Source organism: Pelodiscus sinensis, chromosome 25, assembly GCF_052426305.1.
Source record: "Pelodiscus sinensis isolate ZL-2025 chromosome 25, ASM5242630v1, whole genome shotgun sequence".
Taxonomy (NCBI): domain Eukaryota; kingdom Metazoa; phylum Chordata; order Testudines; family Trionychidae; genus Pelodiscus; species Pelodiscus sinensis.
Window position 1 is genome coordinate 3,143,744 of NC_143076.1, and position 24,744 is coordinate 3,168,487.

General features: G+C 46.0%; 1 protein-coding gene across 2 annotated transcripts in view; it reads left to right on the forward strand.

Moving 5' to 3' along the window:
- Positions 1-24,744, forward strand: part of SORL1 (sortilin related receptor 1) — a 156,875-nt gene that overhangs the window by 70,430 nt on the left and 61,701 nt on the right. For both annotated transcript variants that reach the window (XM_075909722.2, XM_075909723.2), the window contains exons 12-21: positions 3,564-3,652; positions 7,816-7,994; positions 11,759-11,945; positions 13,243-13,371; positions 15,311-15,396; positions 17,360-17,532; positions 19,122-19,253; positions 20,870-20,961; positions 21,539-21,785; positions 23,072-23,210. In XM_075909722.2, the coding sequence (XP_075765837.2) occupies positions 3,564-3,652; positions 7,816-7,994; positions 11,759-11,945; positions 13,243-13,371; positions 15,311-15,396; positions 17,360-17,532; positions 19,122-19,253; positions 20,870-20,961; positions 21,539-21,785; positions 23,072-23,210 (1,453 nt within the window). The remainder of the gene's footprint in view (positions 1-3,563; positions 3,653-7,815; positions 7,995-11,758; positions 11,946-13,242; positions 13,372-15,310; positions 15,397-17,359; positions 17,533-19,121; positions 19,254-20,869; positions 20,962-21,538; positions 21,786-23,071; positions 23,211-24,744) is intronic.

Sequence of the window (24,744 nt, forward strand, 5' to 3'; positions counted from 1 at the left end):
GCGCCCCAGACAAATGGCCTATCCCCTAGCCCACCTCCCTTCCTTCAGCAGGTCCCTTATCCTCCCTTCCTAAGGCAGGCGCCAGCTCCATCCCTGGGGCAGCCTGTGTTGGCTGTCCGGCCGCTCCCAGGGTGGGTGGAGGGACTCAAGCCCCCAATCTTGCACTCCCCAGGCAAATGCCCTATCCCCTAAGCCACTCCAGAACCCACCCAACCTCCCTACCTGCAGGGTGTCCCCTCCCACACTCCGAACCCCTTGGCCTGAGACCAGAGCCTGCACCCCAACCCCCTACCCCAGCCTGGTGAAAGTGAATGAGATTCGGGTGAAGGGAGGTGGAGTGAGCAGGGTGACACCTCAGAGAAGGGGCGGGAAGCAGGCCAGGCCAAGGTATTTGGGTTGGAGGTAGATCTTACATTGCACTTAAACTGAAAACCGATCTTGTGGTCAAAAAGGTTGAAGACCACTGAATTAAAATAATTAAAAACCAGTTAAAAATTGGCAAAACTAAACAACATTGAGCTAATTGGCACAACATACAGCTAGAGCCTTCTGTGGCTGAAATATCAAGACCAGCATAATGCAGCTGGACCATCAGGCTATGTCTAGACTGAAGGTTTCTTTCGGAAGAAGCTTTTCCTGAAGAGATCTTCCAGAAAAACTTCTTCCGAAAGAGAGCGTCCACACAGCAAAAGCGCATCAAAAAAGCAGTCACACTGACTGGATGCTCTCTCGCATTTCAGCTGTGATTACTATGGATGGAGTGGCCACCAGGGCACCTGTGCTTTTACCTGTTTCCTCTTCTTTCCAAAGAACTCCCTCTTCCTTGACCACACATGCCTTTTTCCAAAAGAGCTCTTTGGAAAAAGGCTTCTTCCTTGTAGAATGAAGATTACCAATGTTGGAAAAACCCCTCCGTTCTTTCGATTTTCTTTCAAAAGAACACGATTGCAGTGTAGATGGCCATTTTTCCGAAAAAACCTCTGTACTGAAGACAGACCTTCAGAGTGTGTGGTTAGGAAGGCTGGCCTTGTGTTACCTCCAGTTGAGAGAATTGGCTTTCCATTCCCACCTCTGCTACAGACTCCATGCTTGCAAATTTTGGCAAGTCACTTAGTCAAGAGAGATTAATCTTCAGTCCCCATCTACATTTCCTTTGTTTCTCTTGTCTCTCTAGATTGCAAATTCTTTGGAGCAGTACATAGCATAGTGGGGCTTTGATGTCAGTTGGCACCTCTAGGTACTGTTGTAATGTTAACAATAGAACATTCTGGGGTATCACTGAGGATTGCTGCCAGGGGAGAGTATTGAATTCAGGGGACCTGGGAGAATAAGAATAATGTTTACATTCCTCTTGTTCTTAGTGCTGTTTTCCTTTGGATTTTCAGAGGCATCAGACATGTTGGATTAAAGCTTTCAATGTACTTATTTATGTGTCTTTATGTTTGAGTATTGCCCCCTAAGAATGCAGACAGAACTCAGACAAACCCAGTGTTTTCTGCCTGCATGGAATGAGATGTTCTCAGTTTACGGGTGTTGAATGTTATTTACTAACTGGGTGTTCTGGTCTGTGGCATGGTTTGTGGTCTGTCTGTACATTTTGCTGTTAGTGTAATATGGTATTTCAACATCTGTAAACTGTTTAATCCTGTGAATAAAACTGCCTCCTTTTCCTCCCAGTAAATGCTGTGCGGTTTGGTTAATGTCTGGGTATCTGGGGCAGCAATGGGAACAGGCCACAGTTTTTGTTACCTTGTCCAAAGAACCCCTGTCCTTGAAAGCATATACATATCAAAGATTCATACTAGGAACTTCTGGGGTGACATGGAAGTGTTTAGTCTTAAAAGGCGAGATAGCCACATAATTCTTCCTTGACCAGGCACAGTGGTGCTGCATGTAAAAGTAAAAATGTGATGAGTAAGAGAAAGAGTCGGTTCACAAGACCCTGGCTTCTTAGTTACGCAGTGTGAATTTTAAAATCTTCCTCTTTGTGCAAAGAGAGGAGCAGAAGGGAAAGGACTGAACACTTGTGAGTTTGTATCCATGCAAGAGTGATTCAGCTTCTGCTTTGTGGTTCTGGCAAGCAGCTGTGTGAAAGTCATCTGCTCCAGCCTGGAAAACTGAATGGTCTGTCGAATTGCTGGTCTTATTTCAGAACAGAGCCGTGGGTGGGTATGACACACGACAATTCTTCTCCTCGTGGTGGATGTGTGAACTGGCTGTTGGATCACTTAATGTGTGGTTTCCAAGTGCTCCTTGGCTTCTGAGTTCGAAGAAACCTCACAGATTCAAACAGACTATTGAGTGAAATCCTGGGAAACCAACAAATCTCCACTCAGGTCACCAGAAGCTTCGCAAACATCACAAACTGCTCTAGCTTTAGGGAGCTTCTTTTATTTAGGGTATGTCTACACAGCAGGGCTATTTCAGGATACCAGAAGTATCCCGAAATAGCTACCCTGTGTCTTTTAAACATGCTTGCTATTTCAAGATGTGCTATTTTGGCATCCCAGGAGCCCTCATTCCATACACTATTTTGAAATTCAATCGAAATAAGATACACAATTTGCATAGCGCAAATTGTGTATCTTATTTTGAGTTTAGGATGCTGTGTAGGCGCTCCCTTAGACTAGTGCATCTCTTCTCACTTGGGTGAAGTTATTCCTGATTTTCGCCACTTTGAGAGGAGACTAAGGGTACGTCTAAACTACATGCCTCTGTCGTCAGAGCCATGTAGATTTGTTGTTTTGGCAAAGGCAAATGAAGCCGCGATTTAAATGATCGCGGCTTCATTTACATTTACATGGCTGCCGCGCTGAGCCGACAAACATCTGATCAGCTGTTTGTCCGCTCAGCGCGCTAGTCTGGACGCTCCCCTGCCAACATCAAAGCCCTTTGTCGGCAGCCCCGGTAAACCTCATCCCACGAGGAATAACGGGGCTGCCAACAAAGGGCTTTGATGTCGACAGGGGAGCATCCAGACTAGCACGCTAAGCGGACAAACAGCTGATCAGCTGTTTGTCGGCTCAGCGCGGCAGCCATGTAAATGTAAATGAAGCCGCGATCATTTAAATCGCGCCTTCATTTGCCTTTGCCTATGTGTCTAATCTACATGCCTCTGCCAACAGAGGCATGTAGTCTAGACACAGCCTAAGAGTCCAGAGTCTTATTCTTCCCTTGGTTACAGGGGTGTAAATTCAGAGTTCTCTCTTCTGTGTTCTAGTTGATATTTAGTGCTGCCATGAGGGAAGTGACTGGACTAGATGACCTCTCCCGGCCCCTTCCAGTTCTATGATTTCAGTTGACTCCAGACATCAGCTGGCGTTCCACTGCTACAGCCCAGGAGACCAGAAAGTCAGCACAGTTCAAACACCCCAGTTTTTAAAGAAAATGTTTCAAAGCACGGATTTCAGCCCTAATTGAGCAAAGCTTCAATGGGACTTTAGCTCAGATGTCTAAATGCTCGTGTGGTTATATTTTATAGTTCAGGTGATGCTTTATGGTCATATCTGAGCCATCTCAACATTCACTCATTAAGGTCCCCGTGTCAATATTTCTTTTCTCAGGTGCTGTCTGGACCTCATTACTACACATGGGGAGACCACGGTGGTATTCTTGTGGCAATAACACAGGACACAGAGACAGACCAGCTCAAGTAAGTTACTGGGACAGAGGACTTTTTTTTCAAACTGCCTAATGGGAGCAGATGACTTCCCAAGATAGAATAGCAGTGAAAACGATAGAATAGCAAGTGACCCCTTGATTTGGCCTTTTACCTATCCTTGATATCCTAGTCCATGACCCTTTCCCCTACCGCTTTCTAAGAGAAGAAACATCTCACTAGTAGAACAGGAATAAGCTGAGGGTATACAGGATATCTGCCTGTGGCATATGCTAGATTTCCATGGCTCTGTGCCTTATTCTTCACTGTTCTCTTTGTCTTGCTGCTGTGTTGCAGTAGTGTCTGTGTGCTAGGGATGTAGGAATGTAGCCATTTAAATGGATAATCAATAAGCATGAGCTTGTCAGTTACTCAGTGGCTACATGTGGCTCCCAGGGAGCTGGCTGCCACCCTGTACTGGCAGCAGTGAGGGGCAGCAGCCAGCTCTCCAGGAGCAGGTGGCAGGTGGGAGACCGTACTCTCCAGGACATGGCTTAAAAGCCAGTTCCCCGCACTCACTAGCTCCCAAGGAGCTGACTGCTTCCCCATGCTGCTGCCTCTGATACAGAGGCAGCAGTGCGGGGCAGCAGGGGGTGAGCACCAGGAGTCGGCTTAAAAGCAGTTACAGGGTTAGCCAAATACCCACATTTTAACATCCCTACTGCATTCATGAACAACACTGCTGGCTTTAGCCTCAGAGCCTCTATAAGGTGACGTGATATTATGCCCATATCACAGATGGGAAACTGAGGCACAGAACAACTAAGTCTTCTACAAGAGAGCTGTAGTATTATTTTTAAATACACATCCCAAATTTCTCAGGGACAGAGCTATTCACCAGAATTGAGGAAAGGTTTTTTTAAACATATTCCCAACTTTTTTGCCTTCTATAATTCAGTCTCCCCTCCTCTTTACCCAAGGTGCCTGAGACCCAAATATTTAACACCCACTATTAACAATGTGGTGCCAATGTGTTCTGGACTTTCTTTCTGTAGCAGCCCACTTGTCCTGGCAATTACTCTTTGAATGCTGCATCCTAAGGTACTTGGAGCCTTGGCAAAATATGATGAAAATCAAATCTCTTATTGCTACACATGACTAAGAAGCAAACACATGGCTTAGTCAGTATGGCTTCCTTGTGGTTAGAGCAGTGGTCTCCAACCTTTTTGCACCCAAGATCACTTTTTAAATCTCAGAACAGGTGAAGATCTACCGCCCCGCCCCTTCCTTGAAGCCCCGCCCCTTCCTTGAAGCCCCGCCCTCTCTATTCTCCTCCTGTCCATCACTTGCTATCCCCAGACCTTACTTAGACACTCTGATAAACAGTTTATTTTTAAATTATGCGATACATAAAATTAAAATCACATATTTATAGTTATGAAATAAATGGTCTGTTTTTTATTCATGCTATTTAAATCTAAAATGAAGCATTTATAATTATACATTTTGGAGGGACAGAGTTCTGCGGCTGGGAGCAGGGGAGAGGGAACAGGGTGCTGGGAGGGCAGAGGACAAGGTTCTGCAGCAGGGGACATAGTGCCAGTGGGGACAGAGTTCGGGGAGTGGGGACAGGAATGGGGACAGAGTTCGAGGAGTGGGGACGGGAATGGGGACAGAGTTCGGGGAGTGGGGACAGGAATGGGGACAGAGTTCGAGGAGTGGGGACGGGAATGGGGACAGAGTTCTGTGGCTGGGGACAGGGGAGTGGGGACAGAGTTCGGGGAGTGGGGACAGGAATGGGGACAGAGTTCTGTGGCTGGGGACAGGGGAGTGGGGACTGTTCTGTGGCTGGGGAGTGGGGGTTGCGAAGTGGGGTGCCAGTGGAGGCAGAGAGTCCCCTGCATCTCCCTCCTTCCAGGATTTCCCCCCCCCCAGGAAACCAGCGCGCGCCTGCCCCGGGGCCAACCCCTCTCCCGTGCAGGGAAGCCCCACGCATGCGCCTGCCCAGGGGGCCGACCCCCCGCTGCAGGGAAGCCCCACGCGTGCTTGTCCCGGGGCCAACTCCCCCCTCCTGTGCAGGGAAGCCCTGCGTGCGTGCCTGCCCAGGGGGCCAACCCCCCCCCCCCGCACAGGGAAGCCCCGCGCGCGCTTGTCCCGGCACCAACCCCCCCCGCGCAGGGAAGCCCCTCGCGCACTCCTGCCCCAGGGCCAACCCCCCCCATGCGCGCTGGAAAATCCCCTGCGTGCCTCCCGCGGGGCTGACTCACCCCTCCTGTGCGGTGCAGGGAGCCGATGCTCCCTCCCGCAGTACACCCAGTAGAGCACCTAGCGCACTTCCGGAATCACCGGAAGTGGCGCTAAGCTGCGGGACTTCTGTCCATCCCCGGGAAGCCTACACTACCTCCATTTTCACTTGAGGTAAGTAGTGGGGCTTCTCAGGGGTGGGAGGGAAATGGGGGCGGGGCAGACAGGACGCCTCGCGAGCGACTGGTCGAGGCCTCGCGAGCGACCAGTAGATCGCGATCGACCTGTTGGTGACCACAGGGTTAGAGAGACCTTTTACCCAGAGGGGAAGATTTTTCCTAGTGCTGTGTCACCAAGGCTATATCTACACTGCAGGGTTTTGTCAGAAAAAGATACGCAAATTACAAACTGCAATTTGTGTATCTTTTTACGCTTGTTTTTTCGGAAGAGGCTTTTCCGACATTTGGCCTGTCTACACGGGGCCAAGTGTCAGAAAAACCTCCTCTTTTGGAAGATCCCTTATTCCTCAGACAATGAAGAAATACAGGGATGTTGAAAGAATGCACCTGCTTTTTCAGAAACTGTTCTGAAAAAGTGGATGTGTTCCCTGGGTGCCGCAGAGTTTTTCTGGGATACTCTGGTATTCCGGAAAAACCCTCAGTCTAGACATAGCCTTAGTGGTTAGTTTAGTCTCTGAAGCATAGGGATTTATATTCCCACGTTATGGAACTATGAATTTTCCTATTGTCCATGGACCAGGGATGTAAGAGTCTAGCCGGTGAACTGAAAAGCGTGATCTCATTGGTTCCAGTTGCAGTTAAACTCTTCTGCCCTGCCGGCACGTGTGAGCTCCTGACAGGTGGCCCCACACCCAGGAGCCAGGTGCCTCACTGTGCTGTGGGCTCGGCCGTATAAGCCAAGCCCCCAGTGCTTGTCACTGCGAGGGTTTTTAGTGATTACATGGTTACTTTTTAAAACCATTTTTTACATCCCTAGTTTAGACAAACGCCTGTCAGGGATGGTCTAGATGGTGCTTGGTCCTGCCGTGAGGGCAGGAGACTGGACTCTATGACCTTTCGAGGTCCCTTCCAGTTCTGTGATTTTGGGTTTTGGCTTAGTTTTCCTTTTTTGCACTGCAATGGCCACGTCTACTAACCCAAGAGCTTACTGTAAATATTACAAAGGAGAGGTTTCAACATGACTAAGACCATGGACTCTTAACAAAAGCTAAATATGTAACAGATGCATATTAAAAGGGAGCATGACTGCTGACAGAGCTTTCATGTCCGAAAACTAAGGCCCAAAACAAGCATCACTGTTGTATCAAAGAAGCACATGTGCTGCCTCATCTAATGTCCCTTGACCCACTTCAGGATCAGTCTCCCTGAAAAAGGTAAGAGAGCCCTACGGGGACTTGTCAGATCTTGTGGTAGGCATCTCAGAAGTTTACTATCTGCAAATCTCCTTTCACTACATTGTTCCTTTTGTGCACAGACTATCGTGATCTTTGGCTTTTTCTTTTTGACAGACTTTCCAACCCTGTAGTTACATGCAGCTGTCACTGTCCTATGACACATGTAGGTGTGTGTGTGTGGTGTGAGAGAAAAAGAGAGAAAACAAGGTATTGGCCAGATAAATTTTGCAGCTGCCTGTCTCTGCTTCAGAGAGAACATGGTCTGCAGGAATCAGGAAATCTTCTAATCCTAGCTCTTCCACTGACCTTGAACAAAGTCAAAGCTCTTTGTGCCTCAGTTTCCTTAGCGGTGGAAAGGGCCAATGACACTGACCTTTCTTGTCAAGCACTGTGAGATCGAAGGATGGAAAATCCAAGTATTAGGAGTAACAAACACTTTGAAAGCACTTTGAAAGTACCTGACTCTATATATGTATAGAAATGAGCAAATAAATCCCAATCAGGAGGCCACCAATAGTTTATTTCAGCAGTCTCACTGTCCTTGTCTCTGCCCCTCTAGGTACAGCACAAACGAAGGGGAGACCTGGAAAACATTCACTTTCTCAGAAAAGCCGGTGTTTGTGTATGGACTTCTCACTGAGCCAGGAGAGAAGAGCACCGTATTTACCATCTTTGGCTCCTATAAGGAGAACGGCCACAGCTGGCTGATACTGCAGATAAACACCACTGACGCACTTGGTAAGGGCACTAGTGTATGCATGAGCCATTGAGTTTTGCACACACAGCATCTGTTTACCCAATCCCTTCTCAAACACAGGGGTGGCTATTCACTGAAAAGCAGTAGATCCTCACAACTTCCCCCATTGGACATTCGTTCGAGAACAAGCAGGGCCTTTAGAAAGTTCATGGACTGATGTACTCTCATCACCTATCTTCAGAGAGGGAGAAAGAGGAAGCCTAGTCATCTGAACTGGCTGATAACATTTTCAAAAACACCTGACTTAGGAGCCTAAGTCCCATTTTCAGAAGTGACATAGGAGCCCAAGTCTCATTGAAAGGCACGTTAGCTCTTCAACGGGGCTCTGCAGAGTCCAGGCACTCCATCCACATGGTCCTTTTCACAGGCCCAGAGCCTAAGGGTGCATTTAGACTGGCCTGTCTAAACTGGCTGCGAGTATTTGCGCAAGAACACTGACGTTGTAATGTACAAAATCGGTGGTTCTTGCGCAAATACTCTGACGCTCCCACTCAGGGAGCCCTCTTGCGCAAGAGGCCAGCGTAGACTGGCAATGTTAATTTCTTGCGCAAGAAAGCCCGATGGCTAAAATGGCCATTGGAGCTTTCTTGCGCAAGAGAGCGTCTACACTGGCACAGATGCTTTTGCGCAAAAGCAAATCTTTTGCGCAAAGGCGCATGTCAGTATAGACGCTCTTTTGCGCAAATACTTTTAATGGAAAAACTTTTCCTTTAAAAGTATTTGTGCAAAATCATGCCAGTCTAGACGCAGCCTAACTATATCTACACTACAATAAAAAGCCCCTGGCACCACCTGCAGGACTAAAAATATGCTGACATTTGTCCCCTCCCCACTTTGTGGGGTCTCATATTCCAGACTGCAGCCTGAGCCCAAAAGTCTGCAAGGAAGTTTTATAGTCCCATGAGTCCTAGCTCAGCCCTGCTATGACCCATGCCACAGGTCTTTCATTGCAGTATAGATGAATGCTAAGATGAACCCCAGCCTTCAGATGATGGGAAATTTGGTGATACTGTGTCCCTGCAATGGGGTCAACTCACTGCTGCAGCACCTCCTGCTGGTCATGCCAGGAATTAACTCTATCAACCCACAGCACCCTCTGCTAGCGATGTCTCATCACCATCACTTCCCTTCTGCTCCCTGGCTGGACCCATGTCAGTCCTGATCCAGAACGTGTCTGCCTTGTGGCACAGCCCTGCTGCCCCTCCCCCCTGCCAGGGGAGCAGCAACCCGCTATCTTGTCTCTCACCTTAGGGGCCCAGTGCAGTCCTCAGTCTAGTCTCTCACTCCAGAGGCAAACTACAGTCTAATCTGGCCACCTTCATCATTGGCAAGTGTAGGCGAAGAAGGGGGAAGCCAGCCCCACACACTACCTGGGCCCCAACCCAGGGATCCTGTAGCAGCAGCCTCTCACTGCCCCTCCTTCACTCCTAACATCCCCTGCTTCCCTGGGCCACTTTCCCACAGCCCCAGCACCTTTGGCTTCCTCCCAGAGCCTGTCAGACACAGCAAGGCCATTCCTAGTGCTAGCGCTACAGTCACTAGAAAACCAGCCTCCCCCTGAGACTTCTTGCAGCAGACTCTCCCTTTCCCGGGTCTGCAGCTGCCCTCTTATCAGGCTCAGCTGTGCCCTAATTATCCGCAGCCACACCTGTGGCTGCCTGACACCCAGCCTCCCTAGATTGGTTTTAACCCTTGCAGGGCCAGTGCAGGGCAGAGACCCCATGCAATTCCAGTGTCAGGTTCTATGTCCCTCGATGCCCATTCAGTTTCCAGTTTGAAATGGCAGCCAAGGATATTTGCACGTTTCCTCTTTAGCTAAAATCTCCTCTTCGGTAATTGAAGGATTTGTAAAAAAGGGAAAACAACAACAACAACCCCCCCCAACAACCCACTTCCGAAAGCCGTGCTGATGAATGATTTATAACCAATTTCAGCTTTGACTGCACCACAGCCTTTTAATCAAAGAACAGTTAAACGTGGCAGAAGAATTTTGCCTGACTAAAATTTATAACCGATTCCCTTGATGTTTTGTTGTAAATGGATCTGTTTGGTAATCGGACTGACTTCAGTTAGGTAGGTCGTCACAAATGCAGTGTCATTGCTTTGGAGTCATTCATTCCCTTCGGAGCCACCGAGCATCCCTCAGCTCTTGAGTTGGAATTGTCTCTTTTTCTACTTGTTTTGGGCATGTGGGCCCAACTCCATTGATTTCTATGGAGCAGCTCCTGATACCTCCGCTGTGAACGACAGGGGAAATGGCTCCACAAAAGGATTTCAGCCACTACCAACTTTGTCCTGACCTGAGCAGTTAATCTGAAGGAAGTGGAAAGGTTGCACTAGCAAGACTTTGAGCCATCCAATTCCCCTGTTAAACCCAAGGCACCAAAGGTATCACGATGCAACTTTTCCCTCACAGCCCCAAGAACTGCAAACTGTGTTTGGGGAACTCAGAGTATGGTGGAGAGGAACCCCCCTGCACACTGCAGAGTGCCGCCAGAGCACTCAGACCTGGAAATCACCTCCTAATCCCTGCACGCCCGCTCTGTAGAGTGAAGGCTCCGAAAAATCCATGTAGCAATAGATCTTCTGGTCCATAAATCCATGCTAGGCGGATGGACCAGTGCACAAGGGGTGCTAATGCCTGCATGGGCTCCTGGGAGGCCCTTATGTTGTGAAACCAGCACCTCCGAGAGAGGGGAGGAAATGTGGGAGTCAGAAACGTTAGCCTGAGGTGCTGTTCTTGGCATAGGAGGTGCAGGGAATGTGCATGCTCATCTACTATATCTTTGAGAGAATTTGTTTTTGTCTCTGTCTGTTCAAGAATTCCTCCTATATGGTACGAGCCAGGACCACCAAATTTTGTGTGCAGCTTCCTCTTCTCATAACTTAAAGCAAGGTTAGGGTTTGGTTGTGCCAGGGAGCTGTGATATGCTTAGAATGGGATTGCGTCACAGAAAACCACACAGAAAGGAGACAATCACCAGGCAGCTGAAAGGGACTGTCTGGGGGTGCCTGTCCATCCCCATCTGGAATTGCCCTGGGCTTGAGCCTCCCACCCTCCAGGCTGAAGTTCCCCCCTGATTTGTACGGGAACATTGCTGGCTGTTCCCCTTCATCAGGGAGTGAGGGGAAAGTGCAGAGTTTGCTACATTCCTCACGCTGGCTGGGGAGCACAAGGGGCAGATAAACCTGGACCTGCCCCAGGTAGGGGACATGCGCTTCTCCCCCAGCTGTGCCCAGTGGAGCTGAAGTGGCCATGGAGAGGTGCTTCTCACCTGGCCCCAAGCTGCTGCAGTGAGAGGGCTGGGATAGTCTGCTCTCCCTGGGGCAGCCTGCACACTGAGCCCCTCATCCCCAGCCCCACCCCCGAGCAATGGAAGTACAGAGCATGTACATTGTCATTGTATTTTCTAAAGATACAAACATTAATTAAGGACCTGAGCAACGCTGGGTAAATCTTCTGATATAACTGAGGCTCCTGAAAAGTACTAAGCCTGACACTCCAGAACGTTGAACCTCCTGTGGGTGTTGCCAGCGGTGAAAAAAGCAGGGTGCTAGTAGGTCACCTGGTTTCCTGGGTTAGCATCTTCAGCCCCCCAGCATCTGGCACCCACATTGCACTGGGGTGAAGGACAACTCAGGGCAAAGGACAGAGGAAAATCAGGCCCACTCTTTCTAAATCTTGAGTCTTGGGTATGTGGGTCATGATAATTTTTTTTTAACTCAAGCATGTCATTTATTATAGGCGTCCCTTGCACAGAAAATGATTACAAACTGTGGTCACCCTCCGATGAGCGAGGGAATGAGTGCTTACTGGGGCATAAGACAGTTTTCAAACGGAGAACGCCTCATGCGACTTGCTTCAATGGGGAAGATTTTGATAGACCAGTTATGGTCTCCAATTGCTCGTGTACAAGAGAAGACTTTGAATGGCAAGTACCAATTATTTCCCTTTAGTCTGTTGTATTATTCAGTTATAAATATCAGTAACTAACAACAGTGAGCAAACCAACAGTTCCCATTTATTTAACTCTTTGTATCTTTGGGCTGATTTTATAGCACCGAGGAGACTAAGACTGAAAGCGCCCTTTCACTAATAGGGAGTAAGAGGCTTAATTAAAGTCCTTAAAATGGCTGAGGATAATGGTTCAGGAGAACTATTGTAGAAAAGCTAGTGATGTGATTGGCGCTGCTATGTGATTTTATTTTTAATTTACACTTCAGTGAAACTAAACAGCTGTCAAGATAAGAGAGCTTTGCTTTGACAATTACCTGCAATGGTTATTAGTTAATGTGTAAATTGGTGGCCAAGGACCCCATTTTTACAGAGAGTTCTGCTCCCTTTTGGGTATCTAAATAAGGAATAATGAGGAATTTGGTTAGAAGGGTCAGACTGGATGCAATGATTGTGGAATTGGTTTCCAGTTTTGCAATTAACTCACTGTGTAAGCTGGGCAGATCACTTGACCAGTCTGTGCCTTGGTTTACTTTTTTCTCACCCATTGCAAAAAAGGTACATGTTATTTCAGTAGAATTTTGGAGTTACAAACCCCTTGGGAATGGAGGTAGTTCGTAATTCTGAAATGTTCCTAACTCTGAATGAAACTTTATGGTTCTTTCAGAAGTTTACAACTGAACATGTACGTATTGCAGCTTTGAAATTTCACTATGCAGAAGACAAATGCTGCTTTCTCTTTCTCTTTCTCTTTCTCTTTCTCTTTCTCTTTGAGGAGTTTATGTTAACACACTTGTGTACTGTATTTGCTTTCTTTGGAGGAGGAGTGGTGTCCCAGCTGCTGCCTAAGCGTATTTCCAGTTCCAAATGAGGAGTGTGGTTGTCTGGTCAGTTCCTAACTCTGGTTTTGTAAATCTGAGATTCTACTGCATTCCCATTTTATAGATGGGAAACCAAGGCACAGGGATTTGCTCATGGTCACCCAATAGTCCTGTGGCAGAATTGGGCATGGAATATAGGTCACTGGAGTCCCAGCCCCATGGTACCACTCATGCTCTAATGTACTTGGTGATTGTGAGGCTTAATTTAATGCATGTAAAATGTTTGGAGGTGCTGGTTATAAACTGCTGTCTGACTAAAGAACATTGTTATTAATCTGAACGTTACCACTAATAAATGAATGGTTTTCTCAAACATTTGTGTTTCTAACTCTCTGGTGCGAAGAATGCATGGAAGTAGCAATATAACATTTCCTCCCCTACTTCTCTCCTCAGTGATTTTGGTTTTAAACTGAGTGATGATTTATCATTAGAAGTTTGTGTCCCTGATCCTGAATTTGCTGGGAAACCATATTCTCCACCTGTGCCTTGCCCCATTGGCTCAACTTACAGGAAGACTAGAGGGTATGTATTGTCCATGGTCAAGAAACTTGACTTTTCAGATTATTACTATGTACAGGTTGAACCTCTCTAGTCCAGCACACTAAGGACCTGGCTGGTGGTAAACTAGAGAATTTGCCGACCTATGGGAGGTCAGTATTGTCCAGCAGCATTACCAGCACTTGCACTGCTTATTGGGCTCTTCGAGGATATTTAGAGGTAAATTAGAGCTAAATAACAGCACAGAACACTGAGAACCAGGACTGGTGGCTGTAAACAAACTTGGCCACACCCATGCTAAGTGGGCATCCAGCTCACTAAAATCATGCTGGACCACAGATGTTGCCAGACCAGAGAGTACCAGGTTAGTGAGGTTCAACCTGTATTTGAATTACTGTAGCTCCTTGGACCCCCAAGTGAGACCCCTTATTGTGCTAGATGCTGTACAAATTCAGAACAAAAAGAGGGTTCCTACTCTAAGGAGTATACAGTCCAAGTTTGTGAGTAGTGTTAAAAGAAGGATCAGATTAATAAGTAATTATAGAATCATAGAATCCTAGGGCAGTAGAGACCTCAGGAGGTCATCAAGTCCAGCCCCCTGCCCAAGGCAGGACCAATCCCAACTAAATCAACCCGGCCAGGGCTTTGTCAAGCCGAGACTTAAACACCTCTAGGGATGGAGATTCCATCACCTCCCTAGGTAACCCATCCCAGTGCTTCACCACCCTCCTGGTGAAATAGTTTTTCCTAATATCCAACCTAGATCTCCCCCACTGTAATTTGAGATCATTGCTCCTTGTTCTGCCATCTGTTACTACTGAGAACAGCCTCTCTCCATAGAGTCATAGAATACTAGGACTGGAAGGGACCTCGAGAGGTCGAGTCCAGTCCCCTGCCCTCATGGCAGGACCAAGTAGTGTCTAGAACATCCCTGATAGACATTTATCTCACCTACTCTTAAATATCTCCAGAGATGGGGATTCCATAACCTCCCTGGGCAATTTATTCCAGTGTTCTTTGGAACCTCCCTTCCGGAAGTTGAAGGCTGCTATCAAATCCCCCCTCACTCTTCTCTTCTGCAGACTAAATAAACCCAAATCCCTCAGCCTCTCCTCGTAGGTCATGTGCTCCAGCCCCCTAATCATTTTGGTTGCCTTCCACTGGATCCTCTCCAATGCGTTCACATCCTTTCTGTAGTGGGGAACCCAGAACTGGACGCAATACTCCAGATTTGGCTTCAGTAGTGCCGAATAAAGGGGAAAATCACTTCTCTAGATCTGCAGGCAATGCTCCTTCTAATGCACCTAATATGCCATTAGCCTTCTTGGCTATAAGGGCACCCTGTTGACTCATATCCAGCTTCTCATCCACTGAAATCCCCATGTCCTTGGCATTCTCCTTTATAGGGAATGCATCCATGGAGTACACAGTAGAACATGATTTCACAACCTTAATTCCTACACATGAGAGAATGCTGGTTTTTTTGGATATGTCTACACTTGCACCCTCTTTTGAGAGAGGGATGCAAATGAAGACATTTGAAATTGCAAATGAAGCTGGGATTTAAATATCCCACTCTTCATTTGCATATTCGTGTTATGGTGCTATTTCGAAATAGAGCTATTTCAAAATAACAGATGCTGTTAAGATGCAATTATTTCGAGAGAAAATCCTTCCCGCAAAATAACTGGTAAACCTCATTGTATGAGGAATAAGGGTTATTTTGAGAGAAGGGTTTTCTCTCGAAATAACCGCGTCTTAAAAGTGTCTGTTATTTTGAAATATCACTATTTTGAAATAGCGCCATAACACGAATATGCAAATGAAACATGGGATATTTAAATCCCGGCTTCATTTGCAATTTTGAATGTCAGCATTTGCATCCCTCTCTCAAAAGAGGGTGGAAGTGTAGCCATACCCTTCCCTTAAGAAATTCATGTTTGTATATATTTATATATTCCAGCTACCGCAAGATCTCTGGGGACACCTGTGCAGGAGGCGACGTTGAATCACGGCTAGAAGGGGAGCGGGTACCATGCCCTCTAGCAGGTGAGCCTAGTGGGAGCACGGCCACCCTGGTGGCTTCCTAGCAAAGTCTGTGTTTCTTTGTCTGTTTGTTGAGGGACTATCCACAAATTCCCATGAAGCTCTCAGAAATCTGAGACAGATCATGCAACTAAAATACTGTAGCTGGCAAAAAGTCTTTTTGTTTTTCTCATCCCTTATACAGGTTTGGCGGGTTTAACTTTGCTCTCATTCGAGTCAGTGAGATTTTCTGACGTGGGAGCAGTTTTGAATTTATATTTGTAATTGAGGAGGCGTTGGGATGCTCTCAGGCCGCTGGATTGGATGAAAGAGTAGGGGCTGAGTTCCACAATGTGATAAACACTCTTTGCTCTCTGAAGTGGAAGGGAGCTGATACATGGGAATAGGTGATAATTAGGAACCAAACACCTCTGCGATTTCCTGACTCAGACTGTAATCAGGTTAGAATAAGATTAAAACCTAAGGGAGCAAGAATTGTACCTCTCCATCCCTTCACCCATTGTACAGAGACCCCATACAGCCAGGACCCACTGTGTCTGACAGCCATTTGGGGCTTTCTCTGCCTTAAGACTGCAGTGGTGTGAGCCAGACAAGACACACAAAGAAATCATCTCCTCCCCTTCTCTTTCCAGACCTGAGGGCACTGCAGTGATCTCATTTATCCCTGTGCTGCCAGCGTAATTTGCATTCTGCTCATTAGAGCCTTAATTGAATCTTCCATCATGAGCAGCATGCAGTGTGCAAGAGAGCGAGGAGAGAGATATCTGCAAGGGAGAAGGTAGGGCATGATCCAAAGCAAGCCAAAATCGATAAGAGTTGTTGTCTTGGTGTCAGTCAAGATAACCTACTCTTCCCCCCTTCCTCCAGCCCCCCAGCTGGATTGGTGTCTTAGGAAAGGGCAGAATAGTGATCAAAGAGCAAACCTCTGCGGTTAGGATGAGAAGCAATGAGCTTAAATTGCAGCAAGGGAGGTTTAGGTTTGACATTAGAAAAAACTTCCTGTCAGGGTGGTTAAGCACTGGAATAAATTACCTAGGGAGGTTGTGGAAACTCTATCTCTGGAGATATTTAAGAGCACATTAGATAGACATATGTTAGGGATGATCTAGATCCATGGAGTCCAACCAGTTCTGAAGCAGTAATCACCATAGTTGGCCAGTTGAGTGTATTGAACTAGCCACACTCAACCGACTAAATAGCCACATTGTTCAAGCCAACTAGTCACACTCAATTGGCCAAATAGCCACATGTGGCTAGTGGCTAGCATGTTGGACACCATGGATTTAGATGGTGTTTGGTCCTGCCATGAGGGCAGGGGATTGGACTTGATGACCTCTTGAAGTTCCTTCCACTTCTAGTATTCTGTAATTCTATGAAATCTCACTTATTTGAGTTTTTTGTATGGAGTCCTGAGAAGTTCAAGTCCTGGAGCAGGACCTCACAGTACTATGTGCTGTACAGGATGGTCCCAACATTCTTTTTCATTATAATTATTTATTTTAGAGTAGAACCCAAAGACTCCAGTTGGGGGATCTATCAACTTAGGCACTTTTATAGCTCACAGACATTAAATACATTTAGTCTTCAGAAAAAGTACCTGGACACATTTTTTTTTTGCCAGTGTTTTAAACTGATTTATTTTTTATATTGACAACATATAATATTATAAATAAGAAAGAAATTACAAAAACCACTTTTGCAATTTTCATCCTATTTCTTACCTACCTGAATAAATAGTAGTAATGCTTTCCTTTCACTTTTGCGGGTGAGTGACAGTCATTTGTGGTTACTGATTTACACTAATTAAAATCTTCTCTTTCCAAAAACAAGGGCCTGATTCTCGTTTGTGGTAAGGTCCTAACTGTACCATTTTGTTCAGAAATGAAGAAGGCCCCATTTACTCATCTTGTCCCTAAGGGAACTCATGGGAAAAGGGTTCCATATCAATATTTTTCTGTACCTCTAGAAGAGAATGAGTTTATTCTGTATGCCACGCGCTACTCTATCCACCGATACGATCTCTCTTCTGGAATCAGCGAGGAATTGCCTCTGACTGGATTACGAGGGGCAGTGGCTCTGGACTTTGATTATGACCACAACTGTTTGTACTGGGCAGATGTGACACTTGACATTATACAGGTGAGTGGGGTTCTGGGCAGTTTCCACTGAGCACATCTTCCTAGCAAAACGTATACCTTGTGTGATGTAACTAGGTGTAACTGCCCAGTGGATAGAGCAGTGGACTGGGATCCAGATGACTGAGCACCACTCCTGCCACTGGCCTGCTGGGTGACCTTACTTAAGTCGCTTCCCATGCCTCAGTTTCACCATCTGTAAAATGGAAATAACGATCCCGACCTGCTTTGTAGAGTGTTTTGAGATCTGTTGATAAGAAGCCCCATGTAAGAGCTAAGGATTCTTATTATTAATAAAAAACACAGCCATAGCCAGCATGGAGCTATGTCCGTGGAGGTACATTTTCCTGTCTTTGAGATCCTTTGCTCCAATGAATTTCGAACTAAAGCCCCATATCCTCCAGAGTAACTGTAGTCTGAATTAGGGGCTTTAGTTCGAACTATCTGTGTAGCCGCGGGCAGGGGGTTCGAACTACCGGGCATTTAAAAATGACGGCACCCGGGAACATGCAAATAAAGCCCGGGATATTTTAATCCCGGGCTTCATTTGCAAGTTCGAATGACTACATTAGCCCCCCTAGTTGGAACTGGGGTGGCTAGTGTAGACATACCCTTAGTCTTTAAGATGCTGCAGGACTCCTCGTTTTTGCAGATACAGACTAACATGGCTACCTCTCTTAGAAGGGCTAGTCTGGTCATCAATGTCCTTTCAGTTCTTAGGGCCAGATCCACTGCTGGTGTAATGACTTTACACTGATTTATACCGGTGGAGGCTCTGTCCCTGTATATCTTATTTGTAAAATAGCAGCTACTGAAAATTGTAATTGTAATGTTTGTTTTAAGCTATACTTCATTGTTTAAACCCCAGGCTTGGAATTTTCTGCTGAGGCACAGACCTTAAATTGAGTGTGTGGTATTCTTTTGGGTGAGACCGTGAAAGACATTACACAGGCTATGTCTAGACTGCAGGCTTCTTTCGAAAGAGGCTCTTTTGAAAGATCGCGTCTAGACTGCAGGCGGATCTTTCGATAGAGGAAATCCGCTTTTTCGAAAGAGAGCACCCAGCGAGTCTGGATGCTCTGTTTCGAAGACGGCCTCTTTACATTGAAGAACGCCTTCTTTCGAAAGAGGAACTTTCGAAAGAAGGCGTTCTTCCTCGTGAAACGAGGTTTACCGCCATCGAAAGAAAAGCCGCGTTCTTTCGAAATAATTTCGAAAGAACGCGCCTTGAGTCTGGACGCAGGGGAAGTTTTTTCAGGAAAAGGCTACTTTTCCCGAAAAAACCCCTGAGTCTGGACACGGCCACAGTGATTTCACCTATCTCCTGCGGTGAATGGAAAGGAAGGATGCCACATGTCACAAGAGTATTTTCTCTATTAGCCAAACATTTCTCCCATTTCTTCTCCTTTCCTGGACATCTGTTTATCTCTTTGCTCCACTCAGTCTCAGAGAAGCTGTAATAGACAGGTTTGCAAAGTGCTTTGCCATGCCAATACGGCAGGTAGGCTTTTCTTCTTAGTGGTTCCTTTGCTAATTCCCCACCCTAAGCATCTGAATGCCCTAACCTGAAGATTTTGTGTTTGTTTGTTTCAGCGTCTTTGTCTAAATGACAGCTCTGGACAAGAGATAATCATTAGCACTGGCCTAGAAACGGTGGAAGCGTTGGCCTTTGAACCTCTCAGTCAGTTGCTTTACTGGGTGAATGCGGGGATCCCAAAAATTGAGGTATGTCTGCAACTGATCTTCATGATAGCAGGTAACAGTAGCCATGTTGGTTTAGGTTTAGCAGGCCTTCAGTCTGCTGCACCATGTACAGCCATGAGTCCTCATTCTTGGAAGTGGCAACTGAATGCTGATTATCATGATCGGGGCAGTATTCTGGCTTATTGGGATTACTTGTGCATAAGGTAGAGTAGGGTTCAGCCGTTTGTATTTAAGATGGAAGCTCAGTGAATTACAAGGTGCATATGCCAAGGAATGCACTAAACCAGTGGTGGTCCACCTGCAACCTGAGGGCTGTATGAGGCGCACTGGGGTTCTGTGTGTGGTTCGCAAGACATTTTGTTTACTGTTGCCCACATGCAAGGTTGCCAGATTCTGCTAGCTTTCGTTCTTTTTTTTCCTATTATGGAAGTGAAGTGCATGCTGATTGCACACAACACAGACTGTGAGAGAGCTGTGTTTCCCTCTGCATCCAATCAAAGTGCTGCTACGGTTCATTTGGCACACCCCACAAATTCTAGGTACACAAGTGCAGTAAGCAAAACTACCCTATCCTGGGAGACCCTCTTGGTTATGACAATTTTGCAGCCCACTGAGATAGAGGGCCACTTATGTGGCCTGTTCACTAGCCTAGGTTGTTCCTCACTGCACTACACACTTGGCAATCATATAGGCACCAAAAGATACATAGCAAGGGAGCACAGTTGTACATCCTGCAAGGCCATCGTACAGCTCTAGTATGAGACTGCTCTGTTTGGTATTCGGTCTGCAAGCAGTCTAGGTCCCTTGAGGATTTGCTGTGATGATGGTCAAAGAGGAGCTTACACTGTAAATCAGTTTGACACCTTCCAAATCCGTAAGACACTTTTAAGGCTGGCTGAACAGTACAAAAAAAGGATTCACATGCATGCTCATAATGAAATGTAGCAAGTTTGCTCCATGGTTGTTCACCAGTATTTGGACAACTATTGATTCCTTCAGGAAAACAACAGTGAATCGTGAAAGATGTATGAACATTATTACAAAAGCTATCCTTCCCAAATTTACATTACTCACTCTTCTTCATTATTGTAGTTAAAAGACTTAGTCATCCTGCCAGAAAGCAGAAACAGTATTGTGCAGTTTATGGCTGGTGACAAATTCTAGACAACAAATCATTCAAATGAAGAATTTTGAGCAAAGCTCATAGACACAGATTTGCTTACCTACGCTGTTCTTCAACTATTTACCCAGTAACAAGCATATTCATCAAAATTAAGGGCAAGTTGTGAATGACTGGTGAACTTAAGGGATAAATTTGTCAAGCAATTCACTTGCAACAGGTTATTTGAGCTGCATTAAATGGAACAATTTTCTCTCTGTATTGTGAAGGGATAGAATTAGCTGCACATATTGTATTACAGCAGTAAGCACTTTTTTCAGCAGTGTGGAAATCACACAAGTAAATGAAGCTCATAACATTTTATCACTTGCCTTAAGATAACTGCTTGCCAAGTATGAATGCATTGAATTGCCACTTGCTATATGTTGTAATTAAATGCTGCAGAATTTCATTTAATTGTAAACAATGCAATTGCTTTTCATAAAAACAAAAAACACGCCCGTGTCTTGTGCACTAGGTTGCGAACCCAGATGGAGACTTGCGACTTACTGTTCTGAATGCTTCTATACTCGAACGACCCCGAGCCCTGACTTTGGTGCCTAAAGAAGGGTGAGTAGAAGCTATCTGTAAATTGTTGTGTTAATTTGTATTGTTAAAACCAACTAAGTGAATCCAGCACTTCTCATCAGTACTAAATTTATATAAGATAAAAGTAGTGAATTCCTCCATGTGCTCCTGTGGAAGCTGTTTTCCTCTGTTGCTTTCTCTCACCTGAAGGCCAGTTAGCTGGGCGTTAGTTTGACTGAGAGCAATTTTCCATTTCCCTCACAAATAATTTTCCCTTGATAATATCCTGCATAGCTCACTGGAGGCACAACTCCAGTCTCCTCAGTGGATGTAATTGTGCCAGTGTGTGAGAAGTTGACCTCTTTGAAACTGTGGGCCTGCTGAACAGGTACTTTCCTGGTGGTTCATGTGGTTCAGGAGCCTTGATATTTCCTCTGCTGGGTGCATTCCCTTGAATTCAGTTGAGCTCCTGTTAAAAACATATACTCTTTCTGTGAAATGGATGGGATTTAAAGAGGGGGTTCAGAACTTGTGTTTATCTTCTGTTTTGTGTGGACCTCTGTTTAGATGAGGCATTTCATTACTATTTTAAATTAACTCTGCCTATGGACATTATTAGGTTGATGTTCTGGACAGACTGGGGAGACTCTAGACCTGGCATTTACAGAAGTGATATGGATGGTTCATCAGCCAGTTGCATTGTCTCTGAGGGAGTGAGATGGCCAAATGGCATTTCTGTGGATGATCATTGGATCTATTGGACGGAAGCCTACATGGATAGAATTGAGAGAATTGATTTCAATGGGATGCAGAGATCTGTGATACTGGATAGTCTTCCTCATCCCTACGCTATTGCTGTATTTAAGGTATTTCTATAGTGTGTGTAGATAAGTATAGTAGATATCGGGGCTCGGCCCAAAATGCCAGTTTTGGCTGGAACTGTGATAAATGCTGAGCTGTGTTGAACAGGGATGTTAAAAAGTGGATAAATGGGTAATCGTGTCACCACCGAAAATTGGTCACCTGTAGCATGAGGCAGCAGCCAGCTCCCTGGAAGCTGGTGCGCATTGTTAGGCTTTTAAGCCAGATTCCAGCATGTATTGGCTCCCACCTGCCATCCCGCTCCTGGGGAACCAGTTGCCGCCCCGCGCTGCTGCCTCTGCTACAGAGGGCGGGAGCCTGTGTGTAACCATTCACGGTAACAGATATGCCCGGGCTTATCAATTAACTGTGCAAATGGTTATCTTATTACATCCCTAGTGTTGAGTGGCCCCAAGCTCACCATGAACTTTGACCCAGTTGACCCAAAGATTTGCAGTCTTAACACACATGTGACTTTTGTCTCAGGTTGTGCACAGGTCAAATTTTAATTTTAAGGTCTAAATTTAATTGTGCACAGGTCTAATTGTTAACTTCTTTCCCTTGGGCTTAGGAAATATTCTGAAAAACCAGTTCTCCTGAGATTTATAGGGTTGAGAGCTGCAGTAATCTGGATAGTCCTTGATTAACATCTCTCAAATGTCTGTCCGCTTATCTGAACCTAGCTCCATATTTGTGCTTTACTAATTCTTGATAACATTTGTACTGCTGTGTCCATATAAGCAGACATGAGCATTTAGGGGCTGGAAATTAGAAGACATGGGTTCTTTTCCAAATCCTGCTGTTGACTCACTTTGTGTTTCTACTGTGAAAAACCACTGAATACATTCTACTTTCCCCATCTATGAAATGGGGGTAATGATGCCAACCCAGAGAAATATATAAGAACATAAGAACGGCCGTACTGGGTCAGACCAAAGGTCCATCTAGCCCAGTAGCCTGTCTGCCATTTTGTTGCCCAATCACTCTGTGTGGTGAGATCTTCTTGGAGTCCCTCACAGTCTGCTTGTACAAAGTAGTATTAGAGGTTTATGAAACCTTGCTGGCACAGGCAGAATCGATGCAAAAAATTACCCTCAATTTTAAGTTGAAACTGACTTTATGAAATTGGTCTTCTGCATTGGCTAGTTTGATGAAGAATCAGGATTAACTGTGAGTCCCTGATCTGTAAATCCTCCTTCAAATCCTGAATTGGGGAAAAAAATGTTCAGAGTTCATTATATTTACCTGTCTCCACCAAAGCTTGGACTAAGGAACTGAGTTTCTGTTTCAGAATGAAATCTATTGGAATGACTGGTCGCAGCTGAGTATTTTTAGAGCATCTAAATACAGTGGGTCAAGGATGGAGATTTTAGTTGGTCGATTAAATGGGATCATGGATATGAAAATCTTCTACCGAGGAAAGACAACAGGTAATGTGGAGCGTTTGAAAAGACCTTTCCTAAGAAGACTATAGAGCAGGAGAGAGCAAAGGGGCTTCCGTGGGCCAGATCCAGCCCGCCAAGCGAATTGATCTGGCCTGTGGAGGCCCTGCCACTCTCCCTGCCCGTAGGCCAATCCTCCCATCCTGCAAGGAGTGCAGAGTGCTTCTAAGCGCCGCACACTGCTTTCAGGATGGGCCAGGGTGGGAGGAGACTTTGTGCGCTCTCCCCACCCCCAGGCCAATCTGGGCCTGGGGGCGGAGGGAGTGTGGGAAGTCTCCTCTCGCTCTGCAAGGGCTCAGCGCTTAAAGTCAGCTGCCAGCTGCTGCTCAGTTGGAGGTTGATTCTAAGCGTGGCGCTCCCTTGCAAGGTGGGGACAGGGTGGGAGGAGACTTTGCATGATTGATCTGGGGGCAGCAGGAGGGAGCACGCGAAGTCTCCTCCCACTGCCAGGGATACTGGGATCTAGAGGGAACAGCTGGTGGTTCTCTCTGGGGGGGACAAAGACTGCCCACTCCCTTACCCCAAGGTCTGTGGGTGGGGTAGCATAGAAGTGTCCTGGCCTGCCCCTTCTGCCAGAGGCCCCGCCCATTCCAGGGCAGACCGGAGTCACTTCAAAATTTCTGAAGTGGTCCCCAGTCAAAAATTATTGCCTACCCCTGCTATAGAACCATGGCGTTCAAGCAGTTCTTGAGAACTAGCCACACTCAACCAGCCAAATAGCCTCACGTGGCTAGTGGCTAGCATGTTGGACACCGCGGCTATAGAGGTATGGGCTGAGACTTTCAAAAGCTAAGGAGGATGTTTGGCTGCTTAATTCCCCTTGAGTGGGATTTGGGAGTCTGTCTCTCTTAACTGCTTATTTGGCCCCATATGAGTATCTGAGTGCCTCACCGTCTGTAATGTCTTTTATCCCGAGAACACTCTGAGATCCCTGGGAAGTGCTATTCACCCATTTTACAAATGAAGAAGTAGGGCACAGACCTGGGGGGTTGGCAGTGCAGGGAACTGCACCCAGGTTTACAAAGCCTATGCTAATGCCTTAGTCATTAGGTGGTCCTTCCTCAATTTTTTATTGTTGTGTCCAAATACTTCCAAATTCCTTAGGAAAGTGGTTCTCAAATGTTTTGGCCTACGGTCCACATGGCTCTATGCAGATCTTTCCATGGACCACCAATTGTTAATGGAAACTCGCTGTTAATTACATAATTACATTTTGCTAGTGCTGCAGGTAGGTAGAACGGTTTAATTTAATCAGTAAGAAAAGAAATATTAATTTAAATTATTAAACAGATTAAGCATTTTAACTTTCTCATGTTAGTTTATCAAACATCATTATAAATAAAGTAAAATATTAATTTATGCCCAATGCAGTGGGTGGTGGGGAGGTAGTGGAGTGTTCTTGGTTGAGGCTGGAGTGGCCACCAGGGCACCCTGGGAAGGCTGGAGGTTCCCTATTTTGAAATAAGTGTCTACACAGCACTTATTTCGAAATAGCTATTTTGAATTTGGTGTTAGTCCTTGC